Source organism: Periophthalmus magnuspinnatus, chromosome 3 (assembly GCF_009829125.3).
Source record: "Periophthalmus magnuspinnatus isolate fPerMag1 chromosome 3, fPerMag1.2.pri, whole genome shotgun sequence".
NCBI lineage: Eukaryota > Metazoa > Chordata > Actinopteri > Gobiiformes > Gobiidae > Periophthalmus > Periophthalmus magnuspinnatus.
In genome coordinates, this window is record NC_047128.1 from 12959244 (window position 1) to 12978503 (window position 19260).

Sequence of the window (19260 nt, forward strand, 5' to 3'; positions counted from 1 at the left end):
CTTAACGACGTGACCACTAGAGGTCAGCCTTACACTGTCCTAAACACAGACAGAACTACCTCCAGTCTGCGCTCTGTCATGTGACATGTTTAAATCAATATTAAGACAGTTCAACAGTTTAAATAAATAGCAGAGAGGATCACCAGTGAGCCAGCTCACACAAACATAAGGCATCAGACCAGTTACAAAAAATAAAACCTGCTTTAGCGTAAATCGTTTACAAAAGCTCCTCTTTAACTGTACACGAGTCTACAGGAGCAGCACAGAACTCAGCAGAGCAGTCATGGTTCAGTGTGCTCCTTAAAAACATCACCATTGAAGAAAAAAAAACAACATTTCAGGACAATCTGTGGTTCAAGTTTGTTCAAACATGGCACTGTAGCTTAAAGGTCCTACACTATGTAGTATTTAGAGTTTTAGACACCTTAGCACAGACACTTCAAAATGATAGTTTGAAATTTAGACCTAAGTATATAGAAAACAAGTCAAAGTATTTCAGCCTTTAAAACATGGCCATCTCCTGGATTAACACCTAATGACATCACAAGGTGGAACCAAGCAGATGTCAATTTTAGCGATAACTCAAAGCATGATTGAAACACAGACATATTTTGGATGATTTAACAGCATTCTAACATGACTAAAACCTCAAAAAACCAATGCAACATAATCTAGGACCTTCAAACTGGTGAGTATTATTGAGAACATTGGCACACATGTATTAGCTTGGCACTGGTAGCTCACTGATACTTAAACAGCAATATCGATTCTTATTGTTCAGGGCAGTTAAACAGCTTTTGTGAACATGGATTGTGCTTATCAAGATTCTGACATATAAATCCTTTTACACTGTAGACAAAACCTGGATATTACACTGAGAATGGCTGCCACTCCTTTGTCAGTCTGTCTCAAGGCGGGTGGGGCACAAGTATTATCACACGCTTTGACAAAACTTTACACAGAGGAGTGGGTCTGGAACCATATCCTGGCTCATATCTTCTCTCCTGGTCAGGTGTGAGTGTCTAGAATGGGAGAGTGTATCAAAGGCCTTGTATGTTCCACAGTATGACATTAAACCTATCTACTTAGCATGTAGTTAATTGCAGGTGTTTTTATTGCTGAAAAACACTAAGCAGCCTCACCTCTCCACAGTCCTGACCAGTAACCTAGCCTTGCGATGTCACTTGTTTGTCTCCATGGAGATACATTAATATAAGTTTATATTACTGTGGAACAATCTTGGTAAAGAATTAACACCTCCATAGAGAAAAAAGAAGGCATACTCTCAACCAGAAAAGTTACATCATGTACCGAGACAGGAGGGCATCTGGCATGAATTTTGATTTTGTCTTGCTGGCAGTGAAGTTTTTTTTATGTTTAAATTATCCTAAATCGAGCTTTAAATACAAAAAATAGTTTGATAATACAGCGTCTTAAAAGTCAATTGCTTGGTACATTCAGTCCACTTCATGACCCCTCCTCTGTATCCGAACCGTCCTGGACGAGGAGTGGGACAGGAGCCAGACTTTCAGACTGACTGATCCCCAGACACAGCACCTCAGACTGGGCCACAGGAGCGGAGAGAGTCCTGGTGATCCTGGAGGAGGGGTCTGGAGGAGGGGTAAGGCGGGCCTGGGGGGACTGGTAAGGTGGGGGTCCTGTGAGGGGGGAGTCTTCCGGGGAGGCAAGGGCGGTGCGGTGGATGAGGACAGGATCCAGGGAGGGGAGGGGGTCCACGGGGGGCTCCAGAGCACGGGGGTCTTTAGATGGGCTCTGGTCGGGAGAGAGAGGCAGAGGAGGGCAGGCCAGAGCGGGTCTGTGACTGAGGAGCAGCGCTGGAAGGTCCTGTCCCAGAGGACGAAGGGGCAACTCCTCTGCTTTCCCTGAAAAACATGAAGACGCAGTTTTTAATGATAATGCATTGGATTTATTTAGCACCTTTTAAGACACTTAAGGAGCTTTACAGTGCATTTCATCCTAGGGCTGTCAAAAGTATCAATAATCAGATAGTAATCAATACTAAAGCTAGTATTGAAATTAGATTATTATTTTTTTTATATTTGAGGAGGTATCGATACAAAAAAAAAGTCATAGGACAGAAATGAAGCTTTCCTGAATAGCTTTAGAATGATATTGAGCTGTATCTGAACAAGTATAAGACACATAGAACAGTAAACGCCCAGGGACCACTATGGAACCTCCCTGGACGACTGAGGGATTACACAGATATAAGGCCACATGGGACCAGAAAAGAAGGTACTACCATTTAAAGTTGAAAATCACATTCTAAAGTCTGAGTCTATTCTTTAGTATCAAAATCAAGTTGGAAATTTTAGTTTTTTGACACTAATTCGTTCACCCCACACTCAGTGGTGAGATACTATTTTGCTACATTTGCAACTGTCTCGTGTTAAATGACAGAATATTGTTGGATTTACACTGGATTTAACCTGTTTAACCTGGTAAATGTTAACATTGTTTATGTGGTGAATGACCTCAAATCCAGGGTTTTGTAGTGACAGTTACTCTGTGGTTAGAGCACGTGTCCACCAATCCGAAGGTCATAGGTTTGATTCCTATTCTGACCCAGTTCTGACATTGTGTTCTTAGGCAAGACACTTCACCCACATTGTCTAGTATGAATGTGTTGGTAGTTGCTGGTGGGCGTCTGTCAGTCTACCTGGAGGCAGCTTATTAGTAGATGATATTTAAACACACTGGTTTTAAATGCAATGAATGAAGTTTGCAAAACTTTGGAAGGCAGGAGCGCTACTTGGATGTGTAGAGATTGTCCTTTTGGTACTCTTCAGTGTAGGGACGAGTCTCAAATATAAAAAGTGCAAAATGATTAAAAGTATTTATTAGCAAATGGCAAATTAGGATAAAAGACAAAAACTATCCTAATTTGCCATGTGGTAATAAAGGCTTTTAATAATGTACTTTTTGAGCGCGTCAGTTTGTAAATGAATAAAGTTGTTATTTTTCACCTGGAGGAGGCAGGTCGAGCTTCCTCTTCCTCAGCTCAGACATGGCTCCCTGCAGCTGCTCGATTATGAGGTCATCACTGAGGGACAGAGACACAGCAATCCGCTCCTGCAGGAAGTCTCTCAGCTCCTCCAATGACATACGCATCAAACGCTCTGAAAACACAACACAGATCAGGAGTCAAACCCACAACCTCCTCACTGAGAGAAGACAGAATGGGAGGGCATCTGGACTCACTGCGGTGTATTTTAAGGATGGTATAGGACATGGCGGTGAGCAGCCTCTCTCCCTCCAAGATGAAGATGTCCCACAGACGAAGGGTCAGGCTGAATGGCGTCTGGAGGTCAAAAGGTCAAAGGGCAAGTAGGTCATGACAATTGTATACAGGTATTGGAATAAATAAAAATGTATCTTCCATTGTGCCTTTCCAAACTGATCTTTTAAAGCAAACTGATTTCACACCCTCTGCTAGTGCCCATAATGTTTAGTCTATGAAAATTAAATTATCAATTTATATATCTCCACGGAGATGAGCAGGTGACACTACCAAGTCAAGTTACAGGTCAGATCTGTGGGGAAGTGATCCTACTCACAGTAAGAATGTGTGTTTATCAATGTATTTTGAGAAATAAAGGCAAGGCAAGGCAAGGCAAGTTTATTTGTATAGCACAATTCGTACACAAGGTAATTCAAAGTGCTTTACAGAATAAGAAAGACATTAAAATCACACAAATCAAACATAAATAATCACAAATAATCATCATAAAATCAACATTAAAAGAGAAGAGTGCAGAATAAAAACCTGTCAGTCATATGCACAGCTAAACAGAACTGTTTTGAGTCTGGATTTAAACATTGTCAAAGTAGAGGCCTGTCTCACATCTTCAGGAAGACTGTTCCAAGTTTTAGCTGCATAAAATTTAAACGCTGATTCCCCATGTTTAGTCCTGACTCTGGGCACCAGCAGGAGGCCGATCCCTGAAGTCCTCAAATTGCGAGATGGTTCATATGGCACTAACATGTCGGAGATATACTTTGGACTTAGGCCATGGAGAGACTTATACACAAGCAGAGCTGCTTTAAAGTCTATTCTTTGAGCTACAGGAAGCCAGTGCAGAGACCTGAGCACAGGACTTATGTGCTCATACTTCCTGGTTCTAGTCAGGACCCGAGCAGCAGCATTCTGGATGTACTGCAGCTGTGTTAAGGCTCGTTTGGAGAGGCCAGTGAGCAGGCCGTTACAGTAGTCTAACCTACTGGAGACAAATGCATGGATAAGTCTCTCTAAGTCTGGCTTTGACAGTATACCTTTGATTTTTGCAATGTTTTTTAGGTGGTAAAAAGCTGCAGATGTTATTGATTTGATGTGGCTGTTAAAGTTCAAGTCTGAGTCCATTATTACCCCTAGATTTCTAGCCTGATTTGAAGGTTTTAGAGAGAGAGACTGGAGGTGACTGCTGACACTTTCTCTATGTTTCTGTGGGCCAAAGATGATAACTTCAGTCTTGTCTGAGTTTAGCTGGAGAAAGTTGTTTTGCATCCACACACTGATCTGTTGGATGCAGTGGCAGAGTGAATCCACTGGTCCATATTCACCTGCTGCTAGTGAGACATAGATCTGATTGTCATCTGCATAGTTGTGGTAAGACACATTATTGCTGCGTATTAACTGGCCTAATGGCAGCATGTAGAGATTGAACAGCAGGGGTCCCAGGATTGAACCCTGGGGCACCCCACAGGTCAGGGACATTTTATCTGATATACATTTTCCAATTTCAACAAAGTACTCCCTGTTTTCTAAATAGGACTTGAACCAGTTTAGTGCCGTACCAGAGATGCCCACCCAGTCCTCCAGTCTCTGTAAGAGGATCCCATGATCAACAGTGTCAAAAGCAGCACTCAGATCTAACAGGATCAAGACTGAGACTTTGCCTGCATCAGTGTTCAGGCGGATGTCATTTGTCACCTTGATAAGAGCAGTCTCAGTGCTGTGGTGGGGTCTAAAACCTGATTGGAAAACATCAAAGGAGTTGTTCATTTCAAGGAAGTTAATAAGCTGTTGGTAAACAACTTTTTCAAGGACTTTGCCTAAAAATGGCAGATTTGAGATTGGTCGATAATTGTTCAATATTGTGGCATCAAGACTGCTCTTCTTTAGGAGAGGCTTGATAACCGCAGTTTTCAAAGCACTTGGGAATGTTCCAGATTGAAGTGACATATTAACTATGTGAGTGAGTGGTGACAGCAAACTGTTGAGCACAGACTTTAAAAATTTAGTGGGTAGCACATCGAGGCAGCATGTAGATGAACTCAGACTGGTGACAATCTCTTGGACAGTTTTATCAGTTACAGGTGTAAAGTGAGTCAGCTCTAAGTGTCTAGGTGGGTGCTGGGTTGTTATTTGTGTTGTGGAATTTATGGCATTTTTAATACCCTGAACCTTGTCATTAAAGAATACTGCAAACTCATTGCACTTAGATGTGGAAATTAGTTCTAACGGCAGTGGAGCTGGGGGGTTTGTTAATCTGTTTACCGTTGCAAACAGGATACGAGAGTTGTTACTACAACTTCCAATAATGTCAGAAAAATACCTTTGCCTTGTTCTACATAAACTGTGGTTGTACATGTGCATCTTTTCTCTGTAAATTTCATAATGAACCTGGAGCTTTGACTTGCGCCATTCCCGCTCGGCCCTCCGGCACTCCCTTTTCTGTGCCCTGACCGAGTCATCATTCCTCCATGGCGCTTTCTGCTTATCTTTAACCATTTTAACCTTCATCGGGGCAATGGTGTCCAGAACATTCAAAACACTCGAAGTTACAGAGTTCAACAAATCATCAACATCAGAACATGAGGCATTTTCAAAGTGTATCATTTCCATGAACAGTGCACCTGTTTTATCATTTATGTGTCTCCTTCGAACAACTGCAGGACCAGCCGCTGGTTTGGGAATAACAGACAGGTCAAAGAAGACACAGAAATGATCAGACAGAGCAACATCCACCACATTGACATTTGAAATATTTACTCCTTTTGTAATGAGCAGGTCCAAGGTGTGTCCTCTGTTGTGGGTGGGCTCGCTGACATGCTGAGTCAGGCCAAAGGTTTCAAGGACAGAACTGAGCTCTTTAGCGTTCCTGTCAAACACATTATCCACATGTACATTAAAATCACCTGTAATGACTAAACCATCAAAGTCTGTGCATATGACTGAAAGCATCTCAGTAAAATCATCAATAAAATTCAGACAGTGCTGGGGAGGTTTGTATATGACTAAGTAGAGTATGGAGGGGGATTGTTTTAGCTCCATTTTGAATGAAACATACTCAAAAGATGAAAACACTCCAAATGACAATCTGTGAGTAACTAAACTATCTCTAAAAAATGCGCACACACCTCCACCTTTTTTGTTTACTCGTGTTTCAGATTCAAATTTGAAGTTGGGTGGAGTTGATTCCACTAGAATTGCATTACCTGTGTTTTTGTCGAGCCATGTTTCAGTTAAAAACATAAAGTCAAGACTAAAAGAAGAAATAAAATCATTAATTAAAAAGGACTTGTTACATAAAGATCTGACATTGAGCACAGCAAGTTTCAGATTAGTTTCAGTAGGACTGGATGTTATCTTCTTACAGGGAATGTGAACTAAATGTCTCTGATTGGACAGTCTAACTGTCCTTCTGTTAATCAGTCTACGCGGTGTAACTGTAGATATAGCTCCATCACAGGGCCTCAGCATGATATTATCTTTATCATGACTGTATGTCCTGAGACAGCAGAGGCCCTGTGTGTCCTAGCTCTTGTTGATAACAGCTCTGGGGGAAGGGCGAGGAGGGGGGAGTTTGGGTGAGGGACCAGGTGAATGAGCAGGGGGGAGTTTGGGTGAGGGACCAGGTGAGGGCCGAGGAGGCGGAGCAGGGGGGAGTTTGCGTGAAAGACGAGGGGGGATAGGTGGGTACGGGGAAGAGTTCAGCATAGTTGATGCCAGAACTCTTGATCGCTCTATATTAGGTGTGAGAGGAGCCATCTTAATTCCTGATCTGATGAGACTTTCTAGATGGTCGGGAAGGGCCATAGGTGAAGGTGGGGAGGAAAAGGAGAGTGAGGAGTCCCTAGAGGGAGTGGATGTAGCAAAGGGGACCCAGGGTTGGTCTGTGGGCAGGGGTGACTTGTTCTCTTGGGGAGGTGGTGGTGCAGCTGAATCCTTCGCTGGGGGAGATGGTTGTGCTGCTGGTGGTGACTCCTTCGCTGGGGGAGGTGGTGGTTGTAGTTGTGGTGCTGCTGGTGGTGCTGACACATTGGCTTGGTCTGTGGTTGGTGCAGCAGGAATGCTTCTCTCATTCCTCTTTTCTCTCACTGGCCCAGGACCCTGTCCAGGCCGGTTTCTCAGAGCGTGGAGGAGGTTATCCGTCAACACTCTTACTCCACCTCTGCTCAGGTGCGGGCCATTTCCCTTGAACAGGTCCTCTCGTTTCCAGAAAAGATCAAAGTTCTCAATGTAGTGCAGTCCTCTGGCTGCACATTCGTTGAACAGCCATGTGTTCAGCTGAAGCAGCCGGGTAAATTTGTTCATCTTCCTTCTGTCTATGGTAGGAAGAGGTCCACTGATGAAAGTCTTAACCTCCACTTTATCAAGCTCCTCAAATAATTCAATGAAATGCTTTTTCAAGATTTCAGTTTCATTCATTCTGGTGTCAACTGCACCCACGTGCACAATCAGCTGTTTAGCTCCTTGGTGTGTTGACAAAACTTTTGGGAGGAGTTTTGTAATCTCAGAGACAGTGTGACTGGGGTACGAGCAAGTTTGGATTCCTCTGTGAGTCACATCTCTGATAGCACCGTCTCCTAGCAGCAGCGTATCTCTGACCTTGACGTTTGGCACAGACCGCCTGTCTGCCGCCGCTCTTTTGCCAACTTCATTGCTCTTGTTTTGCGACAAAAATCCATTTTCTGTTTGTATATTAACATCAACATCAGTCTGTGACAGTGGTAAAAATCTGTTTGTAAGTTGTATTTTGGGTGATGTAACTATATTAGCATTGTCTCTTATCACTTGTCGCGTTGGCTTGAAATTCTTGTCTTTACAAAGTTTTGGAAAAGACACCGTATCACTCAGGTTTAAGTTGAAAGTAGCAGATTTTTCACTCTCTTCTCTGAAAGTAGCTGTGGGTTGCTTACCACTGGAGGTCACAGGAAGCGTTTGGTGAAGTCCTTTTTCAGATTCTAAAACAAATATCCGTGCTTGTAGCTCAATAATTTGTTGTTGATAGTTCCGACAGCGTTCGCAGAAAGAATTCCTTTTGTTTCTTCCCGCGGACATGTTGCTGGCTCGTCAAAAATTTTGTTTAAAAAAAAAAAAAAAAGTGAAAATGGTTTAAAAATCTTTGTCTAAATAAAAACACTTGTAATTTAATACATGCAAAATAGATACCGGTAAGTTTAATGCCATACTGTGTTTCATTCCATTCCAGGCAAAGCAATAACAGCTCCATGGAGACAAGCAGGAAGCAGACTCACCGCCAGAAAAAGTTTCATAGTGCCTCTTTAATGAAGTTGTAGTCTTTTGTTTTGATTATTATGATAATAACAATTAATAATATATGTGTTTATGCTGTGTAATGTGACCTTGGGTGTTAGAAAGAAGCTTATAAATAAAATGTATCATTATCATTATTATTATTATTTTTATTATTGTCTCACCCTCTCGATGAAACACTGCATGAACCATTTGGTGCTGTAGATACCGGTGGACATCTGCTCCCGGTCCTGAGCACAAACACAGGCATACATACATAATAGACTTGTTTGACTAGTCGACTACTAAAATACTCGTTAGCTGCAGCTCTAGTGCCCTTTAAAATAAAGCCAGAGAAGAACTGTACCATGTGCCTCTTGAGCTTGGGCAACAGTTTGGACAGAACCTGGTCGTGGTGACTTTGGAAACGCTGCAGTTTGGGAAATCCAGGGACAAAGAAACCTGCAAACACACGAGGGGCTATTCAGGAGGTTTTAAAGTATGAATGTAGTTAGAATCAGATAACGTAGATTGGCAGCCTCACTTCTGTCAGTCTGCCCCACGGCATCTGTGGCTAAAATAGTAGCTTCCCACGACAGAGTGTGGAGGGAATGAATAATGCACAAAACTGTAATTGAATATGCTAACCGTGCATGGCGTGTTTGTGGTCAGTGAGGAGCTGAGTCAGGGCCCAGAACGCGTCCTCTTCATTCATGAACATCAACAACAGAGCAGCGATTTGACTCATACCTTGGCAGTAGCTCACTTCCTACAGCACAGACACAAAAGGTCAGGAAGCAGGGAGGAGAGGAGGAAGAGGACAGTCAGATGAAAAAGAGAATGCAGAGAAGGAGCAGAGGAAGAGCAGAGGGTAAGAGGAGAGGGTCAGATGGAGCAGAGCATGACGAAAAGAGGGTCAGATGGAGCAGAGGACGCAAAGGTGAGAGGCAGATGGAGCAGAACATGCAGAGAAGAGGATCAGATGAGCAGAGGATGCAGAAGAGAAGGTCAGAGGAGCAGAGGATGTAGCAGAGAGGGTCAGAGGATGCAGAGGAGAAGGTCAGATGTTTCTTACTGTGTTGTAGACTGAGTACGCAGCGAGCACATAGAAGAGAGACTGCTGCCTGTAACAGTAGATACAGTTATTGAGTGGAGCAGTAGCAGTTATATTTATGTGGTTCAAACTGAATTCTTGGGAGTTCTTGTGGTCCAGAGTTTCCATCGCTCTGGCTGCGGTCACTGATGTCACTCACTTTACACCTCCATTTAACAAAACCAAATGTACAAACTATTTCTGTAACCCTTTACTTGTATCAAGGCAAAACATGGATATATTTAATAGCATATTTTTTGACACATAATAAAATACAAACAATATGTGTTTCAAAAAGAGATGAGGGTAGTATTCAGTTACGTTTACTTGAGTAATTTTTTTAATATATTGTACTTTTCAGAGAACTTTTCTAGCAGCATACTTTAACTCCTACTTGAAATACACTTTTATTGAAATAACAGTACTCTTACTTGTGGTTACTGTTCCCACTGAGAGTAAGTCTACAGCTCCTTTGGATATGATCATTTTTGTGTCTCTTCTTTGAAAATAACAGATTTTGTGCTTTATTTCATGTTTTGTTTTTCATATTACCTCAACTTTAAATTATAAATCAGATGTTACGTTCTGGCAGTTACTCTTTAAGGTATACTTTTTCTCTGCATTTTGAAATATCAGCTGTAGATAATAAAAAGAAAGAAGCATTGGGTCCTCCTCATTAACATGTCCCCAAAAAGATAGAACCAACAAAGACCTTTATTATGAAAAACTGAGGCTACACAGGTCTAATAATGCATTTAACGTCTTAAAATTTAGGAGGCGCTGAACTCACTTGACTCCAAACCTCTCCATGAACATGACGTGTTTCCTGAAGGTGCGGTTTATGTCCAGGTCAATCTGTTTAATCTCAGATGAGTACACCAGGGCCTGATCTTTCATCCTCTGATAACACAACAAACACAGAGAAGGGGCATTAGATGGAGCGCATTCAGTCATCTGCCTAAACATTAAAGGGCTCTTACTCTATTACTATATTTTCTGTGTTATAATGTTGTTTCCTCATCACAAACAGACCTGGAGTTGTATTTTGCTTAATTCACACACATTTAACACACACACTTTCCATATTTAGGCTAAGTTATTCTCTCAAAAACACACAAAACATGCTGTTCCACCTTGTGATGTCATGTAGTAATACAGGGAGTGTTCCACTGTGTTTTTTTTACTCCATACACCTTCACTAGAATCATTTGGATGATTTCATCCTCGAAATTACCAATCTCTACTGAAATTAAGGTAAAAGGAGCTGTTAACTTGAAAACTATCACTTCATGACATCACAAGGGGGAACAGAGCATTTTGAGCCTTAAAGATATAGACAGATAATAATAATTAAGGGTTACTCAAACATCTGAATAAACAAAACACGACACCACGCATCTTTGTGCTAAGGTAACAGCATTATAAAGCTCACAAAAGTCAGTTTTGCATAATATAGGACCTGTAAAGGTAGGGTATGTAGCTGGGTACTACAGTCACAACTGAACCTGTGTCCAGAGCCTTAACCTGCAGATGGAGACACATTCAAGTTGTTCTCATTCTCAGTATATGACAGGCCTCATGTGAAAGCTCCAGAATTCACTCACTGACCTGCAGAGGCTGCACTAACAGTGATTCATGATTGGCTGCAGGTGTTGGGGTTTAGGTAGTGACCAATCAGATCAGAGAGAGTCCTGTTAGGTTTAAACAACATTGAAACTGGCAACCCAAATGAGAGACACGTGTGAGGCTCATTCTTCTTTCTGAGTGGATAATCGTCTTGAAAACTAAAACACTAAATAAGAACATAAACAACATGACCAATGTTTTTGTAACTAAGACTAAATCAGCATTATAGTTTTTATTAGTAAAAGATATATGACATTTGAACATGTTTGCCTCGTATCTGGGGACATGGAGATGAAATTTAAAATAAAAATTGTACATAGCCTCACTTTTACAGATATCCTGAACCAAATAAATACTTCTTTTCATATCAGTCCTTGACTAGCTGATGTGTATGGCATCTCTAGCTGCCAGACTGAGATGGTTTGGGCAGGGGAGGGGCCGTGGACATACAGGAGGAGGAAGGCTCACACTGGGTTCTGACCTGGTACTTTCCTGGGTTTTCCCTCCGGATCTTCTCCACCTCCAGGATCAGAGCCCAGGCCTGTCCCCGGACCTGAGCCGGAATGCCTTTGTACACACGCTTCACCAACTGAACACACACAGAGCAGGAACATGCAAATTTTAATATGAATAAACACGGATTGGATATGCTCTAGAGTCACAAGATATATACCGTGTATATATATATATATATATATGATATATCTGACCTTCTCACTGCGTTTGTACTTGTCCCACTTCTTCACCATCTTCAGCCATTTCTCTGCTCTGTCCAGCCCCTGTTGCTTCAGCTGTCAATCAACACAACACACAGCATGAACATGAGTCTCTAATTCATACAATTTACATAATATGAGTGCAGTGGTGGAAGGTAACCAAGTAAAAGTAGTAAAGTACTGTACTTAAGTACACTTTTTAGGTATCTGTACTTTACTTAAGTTCATTTTATTGTGGATATGTTTTACTTTTACTTCACTACATTTTTGAACTGGACTAAAAAGTAAAAAGTACTTTTCACATAATTTAAGGGGTTATTTTTACCATGTACATGGTAATATCCTGACAAAAGTTTTCAGGTTCAAGCTTCAGCTTTGAGCAAACAAAAATAAATACACTGTATAAAAGTGTTCTCTTTTAGCTGCAGTGTTTTATGTTTCGTACCTTCTCCTCTTGTGCGCTGGGGAGTGGAAGCTCCTTCTCACTGAAACAAACACCACATTAGTGCCACAGCCACAATGGGCTGCGCTCACTGTCTAAAATTTGATGATGTTATAATTTCAGATGGAGGGCAGGGGGGAGATTTACTGTTTCTGAAAGAAATATCCAAACTGGCTCCACAAACCTGCTTATTTTGGTTTATTTTATTTATTAAAATTTTGTGCCAGTTTTTGTGGATAGACCCAGTAATTACAGCGACATTAACCATAAACCAGGTCAACAAATCTACAATCTGACAGTTACATGGCAAATTCTTTCCATCCTCCAACTTAATGTTAAAATATAGTAAAATAGAGTCAAGAATTTTGTCGCATGAACTAAAGTCAGGCCTGTCGAAAATATCAGGCCCAGGGCAAGAAGCCTCACATGGGCCCCCCATAATATAAATGAATAGGATGAAGGTCCAAACTGTGTCTACTCTCCTGACTACAGTTACCGCTTCATAACTGTCAAATACATGTGTATAGAATTCGAACTGAAACTGATACTGTGGCCCCCCTTTTCAAGGTGTATTTTCAATGACATGATTCCTTATAATATTTAAATGCACAGATACTGACTGCATGAAGCCGAGGCGGTCGACCACTTTATAGATGCTGAAGTCTCCGTCCTCCCAGGGGTGGACCTGCACCCCGCCCTGTCTGCCCTGAACACAACAAAAACATATTTCAACATACCACAAAAGTAATTAAAATCAGCTCTCCACAGTGAAGCCATTAGTCTGTAGCCTCTGTCTGTAGCACACACATGAAGCTAGACTCACTATGTTTAGACACACACCAAAGATTTGATCTATATCTGATTTCTGGAGATATCAGATTATGTAAATGTTATGTAAACAGAGGCTGCAGTTACATGCACCTCAAATGTAGCCCTATTTAGTTCTGGTTTAGTCCTGGACCCCTTGTTTAGTTCAGGTTTAGGTCTAGTTTAGTCTTAGTTTTGTTCTGGTTTAGTTCAGGTTTTGTCCCAGTTTAGTCCTGGTTTAGTTCTGGTTCACTCCTGGTTGTGTCCTGGTTTAGTCCTAGTTTAGGTCTGGTTTAGGTCTTCTTTAGGTCTTGTTTAGTCTTGGTTTTGTTCTGTTTAGTTTCACTGGCTACGTTTACATGCACACCAAAAATCAGATGTTATCTGATTTCTGGAGTTATCAGATTATGTATATGTAGCGGTGGTTACATGCACACCAAAAATCTGATTATAATCTGATTTCTGAACATTTAAGATTATTAAAACAACATGTAAACAGCAACATCTTTCATGTTTTTTGATCATGCTCCCTCTGACAACTCATTTGAGATATTGGAGTTTATCATTTCTATAACTTTTAATGTTCAGAAATCAGATTATAATCCGATTTTGGCTTGCATATAAACAAAGCCAATTAGATCCGATGTGAGTAATCTGATTTCTCTTGGGGATGTAAACACACAGCAATAATGAGATCAAATTATAGGGTTATCAGATTATGATTGGGTTATTTGATTTGGACTGTCCATTTAAGTGTACTGACTGTGGCATATTTGAGGAGGATGTCGGCTCGTTCCTCTGCGATCAGCGTCTCCACGTCCTTCTTCATGTCACTGTCTGCAACACAAGACAGAGACCTTTCATCTTATAATTCTTACAATGTATTAAAGGACCAATACCTGATGTTTTTTTCCCCCTGTACAGATTTTATTGTATTTATTTATTGATTGTATTGTATAAGCAGCTCTTGACGTCTGCTGTGTACTGTCTGCATCCAATTATAAAGCATTTATTGTCCGGTAATCAGAAAGTACCTTGTTCGCATGCTAGTTGATGTTAGCTTTATCTTTAGATTCAATTGATTGATTAATGTTGCAGCCCTTATGTCATATATGCATGTAAGATAAGAGAGTATTGTATCAGTTGCTTTACGATTTCTATTCACACTCCTCTGTAAACTACTCACGTGGCCGCAGTTGCCCTGGGACAGATTTAGACATTTGCCAATCTGTGCCTCTGGTCTTTCAACACTCACAACCTCACACATGCAAAGTGGTTGAGTGAAATACTTTGTGTGCAGTGCTGATAGCAAACCAAACCACCAATCTTTACCAAGGTCTTAGCCGCTGCCAACTCAAAAATACTTCATGATGTGTGGGTGTACTGTTTTAAAGGGTTATTGGGAAGGCAACCAATACGGTATTTTAGTATTTGAAATATCATGAGTAAATATTTAAGTTATTCAGTCTAGTCACAAGCAAAACTGTTATATTTTACAGTTTGTGTCAGAGAGCCTTACAATTCCACATAACTTAACACACTCTGAACGCATTAAAGGGCTCACATTACACATTTTTCTGATCTATGTTATAATATAGTTTTCTTATAAAAAACATAACGAGTTGTGTTTTGTTTTATTCACACAAGTTTAACACATAAACCTTGCATGATTTAGGCTAAGTCCTTCTCTCAAACTGAAAACACTCTGTTCCACCTTGTGATGTCACGTGGTAATACAGGAAGTGCTCCACTGTGTGTTTAAACTCCATACACCTACACTAGAATCATTTGGATAATTTCAGCTCTGGAATTGCTCATCTCCACTGAACTAAAGGTAAAACGTAGCGGTTACCTTAAAAACTACCACTTCGTGACATCACAAGGTGGAACAGAGCATTTAGAGCTTGGAAATGTAGACAGACTAATAATAAAGGATTACTCAAACATGTGTGAATGAAATAAAACATAACTCCAGGTATGTTCTTGATGAAGTAACAACATTAGAACATGACTTAAAGCTCACAAGAGTCAATTTTGCACAATATAGGACCATTAATATATGACCTAATTGTACTAGGTATGGAGGATGCTGTGGTTGTCATTGCCAGCACTAGCCTATATCTGCTATACATATATAATCTATGCGTTATAAGATAAAAATGGTAATCCCGGAGGTACTGGTCTGTGTAGCTGATGGTTTGGGGGCGTGTAGGCCTAACACTGGAGCTCGCATCCAGCCAAAACTACCGGAGCGATGAAGGGATGCTAAAATATGTCACGGTCCGAACGCAATGATTTCGCTTCAATTATCAGTCAAAAACACACATTTAAAACAAAAGATGGGAGCGAGAATATGGGTCTGGTTGTTACCGTGCTCCTCCGCTCCTGGTCGCGGCTCCTCGGCTCATCCTCCCCCGCAGCAGCTGAGCGCAAAGCCGGGCACAAAAACAACAAAAGGCCGATGCTCGCTCCGGGACCAGGGGGAGAACGCACTGAGTCTGCGCAGTAGCCTCCAAGAACAGATCCATAGCTGTACGGTAATAATGTATGAGTTATAGCTGAGGAATAGCGCCACCTGCAGGACGGGATCGAGAGTTGTAATTGAAAAGGTTTATTTTAAGTGCGTGTGTGTTAGAATTGCACTAGAGGGCGCTAAAAGGTCATGTGAAATCAACACACGGGTTTTTGATAAGGTTTGGTCAATGTGCTTTTCAAACCAAGACTAATACTGAACTACTTTTACCCAGGTAATTTAATTTTTAGGAAGATAAATAAAATTAAGTTGATATCCTAATTGAATAGATTGTTACTAATTGAAAAGGAAAATTTAAAGGGCCAGTACCTAATATTTTCCATGTGCTTGGCCAGTAAGGTAATAGGACTCAAGTTTTATTCCAGAAGACTGGTTTTAACTGGATCAAATCCATGGTTCAATGAGGCCTGATTAAAATGATGAACTAAAAATCCTACCAAAAGAGAAAAGTTTGTTTTGTTTTTTTTTACTTTTTTATAAGTATTGCTTGAATTTATCCTGAAACATCCTGGTTCTGTCCTGGTTCAGTAACGTTTATTGTTTATTAAATCAATAATATTTTAGCCCTGGCTTAGCCCAAATTGGTCCATGTTTTGTCCTGTGTTTATTTGTTATTCCTGTTTAGTCCAGATGTACCCATTTAATTCTGGTTTAGTCCTGGACTAAACCATGACAAGGAATAAACTGAGACTCACTGGTGAAGCTGCATTTATTAAGAGTTTAAAGATTGTACAACTCAGAAATCACAGTGGTAAAGTGCATAGCTTGAATGGCATTAGTGAATCAGTGCAAAATAAACCAGCCTGGCCATACAAACACATTAATGATACTTTGCAGTGACATCATGCAGGGGGGTTCTGCATGCAGGTTTATGGTAGAATATTCAGTAGTTACCATAGTGATACAATGCTCACATTTGCAAACACAGCCTGATATTTTTCGATTCTCTGAAAACTCAAGAAAAAAAATACTAATTGGTTTTAAACAACACATTTTCAGGAATCTGTGATCAATACAAGTCCTATTTAGGTGTTTTTATTTTCAACAAAAAAGTGAGAGTGACTAACAGAAAAACTATTGGCTAATACTAGCTAGCTTGTGACTGTAATGTTATTTGACAGAGACATGTTTAAATGCACAAATCAGCTCCCCTGTTGTAGTTGCAACTAAGTCATTCATTTATGGTCTGATTGTGTTAAAATAAAGTTCAGATTAAAGTCTAATTTCAGTAACAGAGCTTCAGGCAGAGTAGTAATAATACACTTACACTTGTAATGCGCTTTTCAAAGCCTCTCAAAGTAGTGCCTCTAGTTAGCTTCTTCCCCCAGGGAATATTGATGACATCAGCTGCAAAGTATCAATATTCATCTTAAACAGGTTTGAAATGCCCTCGACATGAAAATTATAAACTGACATTTAATGTCATGCTTGAGAAAATAAATGTTATAAAATTTAAATTGTAATTGCATAGATTTTGCTAACTGAAAATGACTTAGAAACTAAAACTAAGCTTAGATAACTCTAAAACTAAGCTTAGATAACTTGTAGCTATCTAATTTCTATGTATCTGAGCAAAATGTCACCTGCCTCTGTACAGATATAGTGTATAAGCAGCTCTTGAATTTAGAATAAGTCTGCTGTGTACTGCCTGCATCTAATTAGAAAGTGTTTTATAGTCTGATCATCAGGAAGCGTGTTAGCATGCTAGTTCTTGATAGCATTACAGTGACAGCAATCCACTGGCCTCTGAAAGTTGGGGAAAAGTGAATGCTGAATGCATAAGGTAAAGGCTCTGAATGCATAAGGCAAGTGAGGAATAACTTCTCTACAAACGGTTTAAAAATGAACTAGTAGGGGTTTTTTTTGTTTTTAAGACGGTAAAATGCAGGCATAAAAAGTATGGAGATTTGGTTAAGAAGGATACAGAAACCACAGGTAGAATTTGAAATAAAAGAGAAAATAAATATTTCCCTCTTGTAGGAAAAATCCCTGATACATTTTCGCTCAGTTATATTTTACAAACTTAAAGGGAGGGTATGCAGAAGTTATGTTTTAAATGTAATACACATGAACTATCTGTCCCCAGATACGAGGTAGACATGTTCAGAAAGCAGAATGAGACTCACACAAGTCTCTCATTTGGGATGCCTGTTTCAAAGCCGAAATCCAGTTGGTTTAAACCTAAAAGGACTCTCTCTGATCATAATCATCACAACCTAAACCCCAGCACGTGCATCCAATCATGGATCAGTGCTAGTGCAGCCTATGCAGCTCAGTGAGTGAATTCTGAAGGCTTTAAGCTTTCACATGTGGCCTGTCCTGTCCTATGGGCACAGGTAACAGGTTCAGTTGTGATTGTAATACATTCTGAAGTGTGCTCTGTAGATGTTTAAACTTCATACCCTCCCTTTAAAAACATTTTCCACTTTCCCTCTTTCTGTCCCATGTTTTACATGTGAATAGTTCCTATTTAATAATCAGGTCTGAATACATTTCTGTTTGCAGAGTTTGCTTGTTTCCATGTTGATGTTGATCTTTGCCCGAAGTGTCTCATAGTACAGCATTAACTAAGCAATCTCCTTGAAAACCCATCCAGACCCAGCAGAAAAGTTACAAAGCACACCTTTAAATTTCAGGCATAAAACAAAACATGACCAGTGATTTTGGCCTATTGTGATGATATTTCTCGAAGTAAACCACAAACTTCCCAGACTTTTAGCCTTGGGGTCAGTCGAGTTGGGGTCAGTCGAGTTGGGGTCAGCCGAGTTGGGGTCAGCCGAGTTGGGGTCAGTCGAGTTGGGGTCAGTCGAGTTGGGATCAGTCGAGTTGGGATCAGTCGAGTTGGGGTCAGTTGACCCAAGCATACTCTAGCATGCCGCTCTCCTCCCAGAGTCTGCAGCGCGACACCACAGAGGAGTTGGTCTGTACCACAGTGAGGGTTTGAGAGAGCAGAGCCACAGAGGAGGGAAACTCAGGCCATGACGCCTCCATTTTACCTGAAACAAACAACACACAGAGTATGTGAAAAAAACAAAAACATCCAAGTTTGATAGGCATCTCAATTGCACAAAAAGTCCTATTAAAAAAGTGAATTGGTCACATAAAATCCATCTATTCTTATAGCACTTATCCAGACACTGATTATCAATTTGTAAAAGTAATCCTAACTTTTCAAAGATAATTACACCCCCCCGACTATCATCAAAACTCACCCCACACCATTCATACACAGGAAAATATGTGAAGTGTCTTGCCCAGGGACACAACAGTATACACTGGTTGAAGCCCGGATCAAACTGTCGACATTTGGCTTAGTGAGCTCAACCACTGAGAGGTTTTAGATGTCACTCATGCATGTTTCGCTATTTTAGCCATCGCTCCTGAGCCTTATTCAAATCCTCCTTATGGTTAGCTGTAAAATTTTGTCGAAATGCTCCGCCCACAAGCCTACAGCATCCATGCCCTCCATAAATATATAAAAACATGATACAAAACTGTACACAGCAACTTGACAAACTTGATGCAATGTGCTTCATTTGCGGG

At 40.6% G+C, this 19260-nt stretch overlaps 2 protein-coding genes across 3 annotated transcripts in view; both read right to left on the reverse strand.

Moving 5' to 3' along the window:
• Window positions 1-309: 309 nt before the first annotated feature.
• LOC117393801 (USP6 N-terminal-like protein) lies at window positions 310-15661 on the reverse strand. The gene is made up of 15 exons (XM_033991810.2): window positions 15555-15661; window positions 13948-14021; window positions 12998-13083; window positions 12381-12420; window positions 11930-12010; window positions 11701-11808; window positions 10384-10493; window positions 9576-9624; window positions 9149-9269; window positions 8868-8962; window positions 8686-8751; window positions 3223-3322; window positions 2988-3140; window positions 510-1883; window positions 310-465 (listed from the first exon to the last, which is right to left on the reverse strand). The coding sequence occupies exons 2-14, from the start codon at window positions 14011-14013 to the stop codon at window positions 1468-1470; spliced, it is 1491 nt and encodes a 496-aa protein (XP_033847701.1). The 5' UTR covers window positions 14014-14021; window positions 15555-15661; the 3' UTR covers window positions 310-465; window positions 510-1467.
• Window positions 15662-16412: 751 nt separating this feature from the next.
• The window catches only part of si:ch211-71n6.4 (para-nitrobenzyl esterase), a 40738-nt gene continuing 37890 nt past the window's right edge, over window positions 16413-19260 (reverse strand). For both annotated transcript variants that reach the window (XM_033991279.2, XM_055232129.1), the window contains exon 10: window positions 16413-18713. In XM_033991279.2, the coding sequence (XP_033847170.1) occupies window positions 18565-18713 (149 nt within the window). In that variant the 3' untranslated portion in view covers window positions 16413-18564. The remainder of the gene's footprint in view (window positions 18714-19260) is intronic.

Bases quoted from the DNA above. Each gene is read 5' to 3' on its own strand.
- LOC117393801 (XM_033991810.2), bottom strand. From the start codon at position 14,013: ATGAAGAAGGACGTGGAGACGCTGATCGCAGAGGAACGAGCCGACATC. The intron at 12,011-12,380 runs GTACGAAACATA...GTTGATTGACAG, and splicing joins CCAGCGCACAAGAGGAGAAG to CTGAAGCAACAGGGGCTGGA. The intron at 8,963-9,148 runs GTTAGCATATTC...GTGTGTTTGCAG, and splicing joins CCACAAACACGCCATGCACG to GTTTCTTTGTCCCTGGATTT.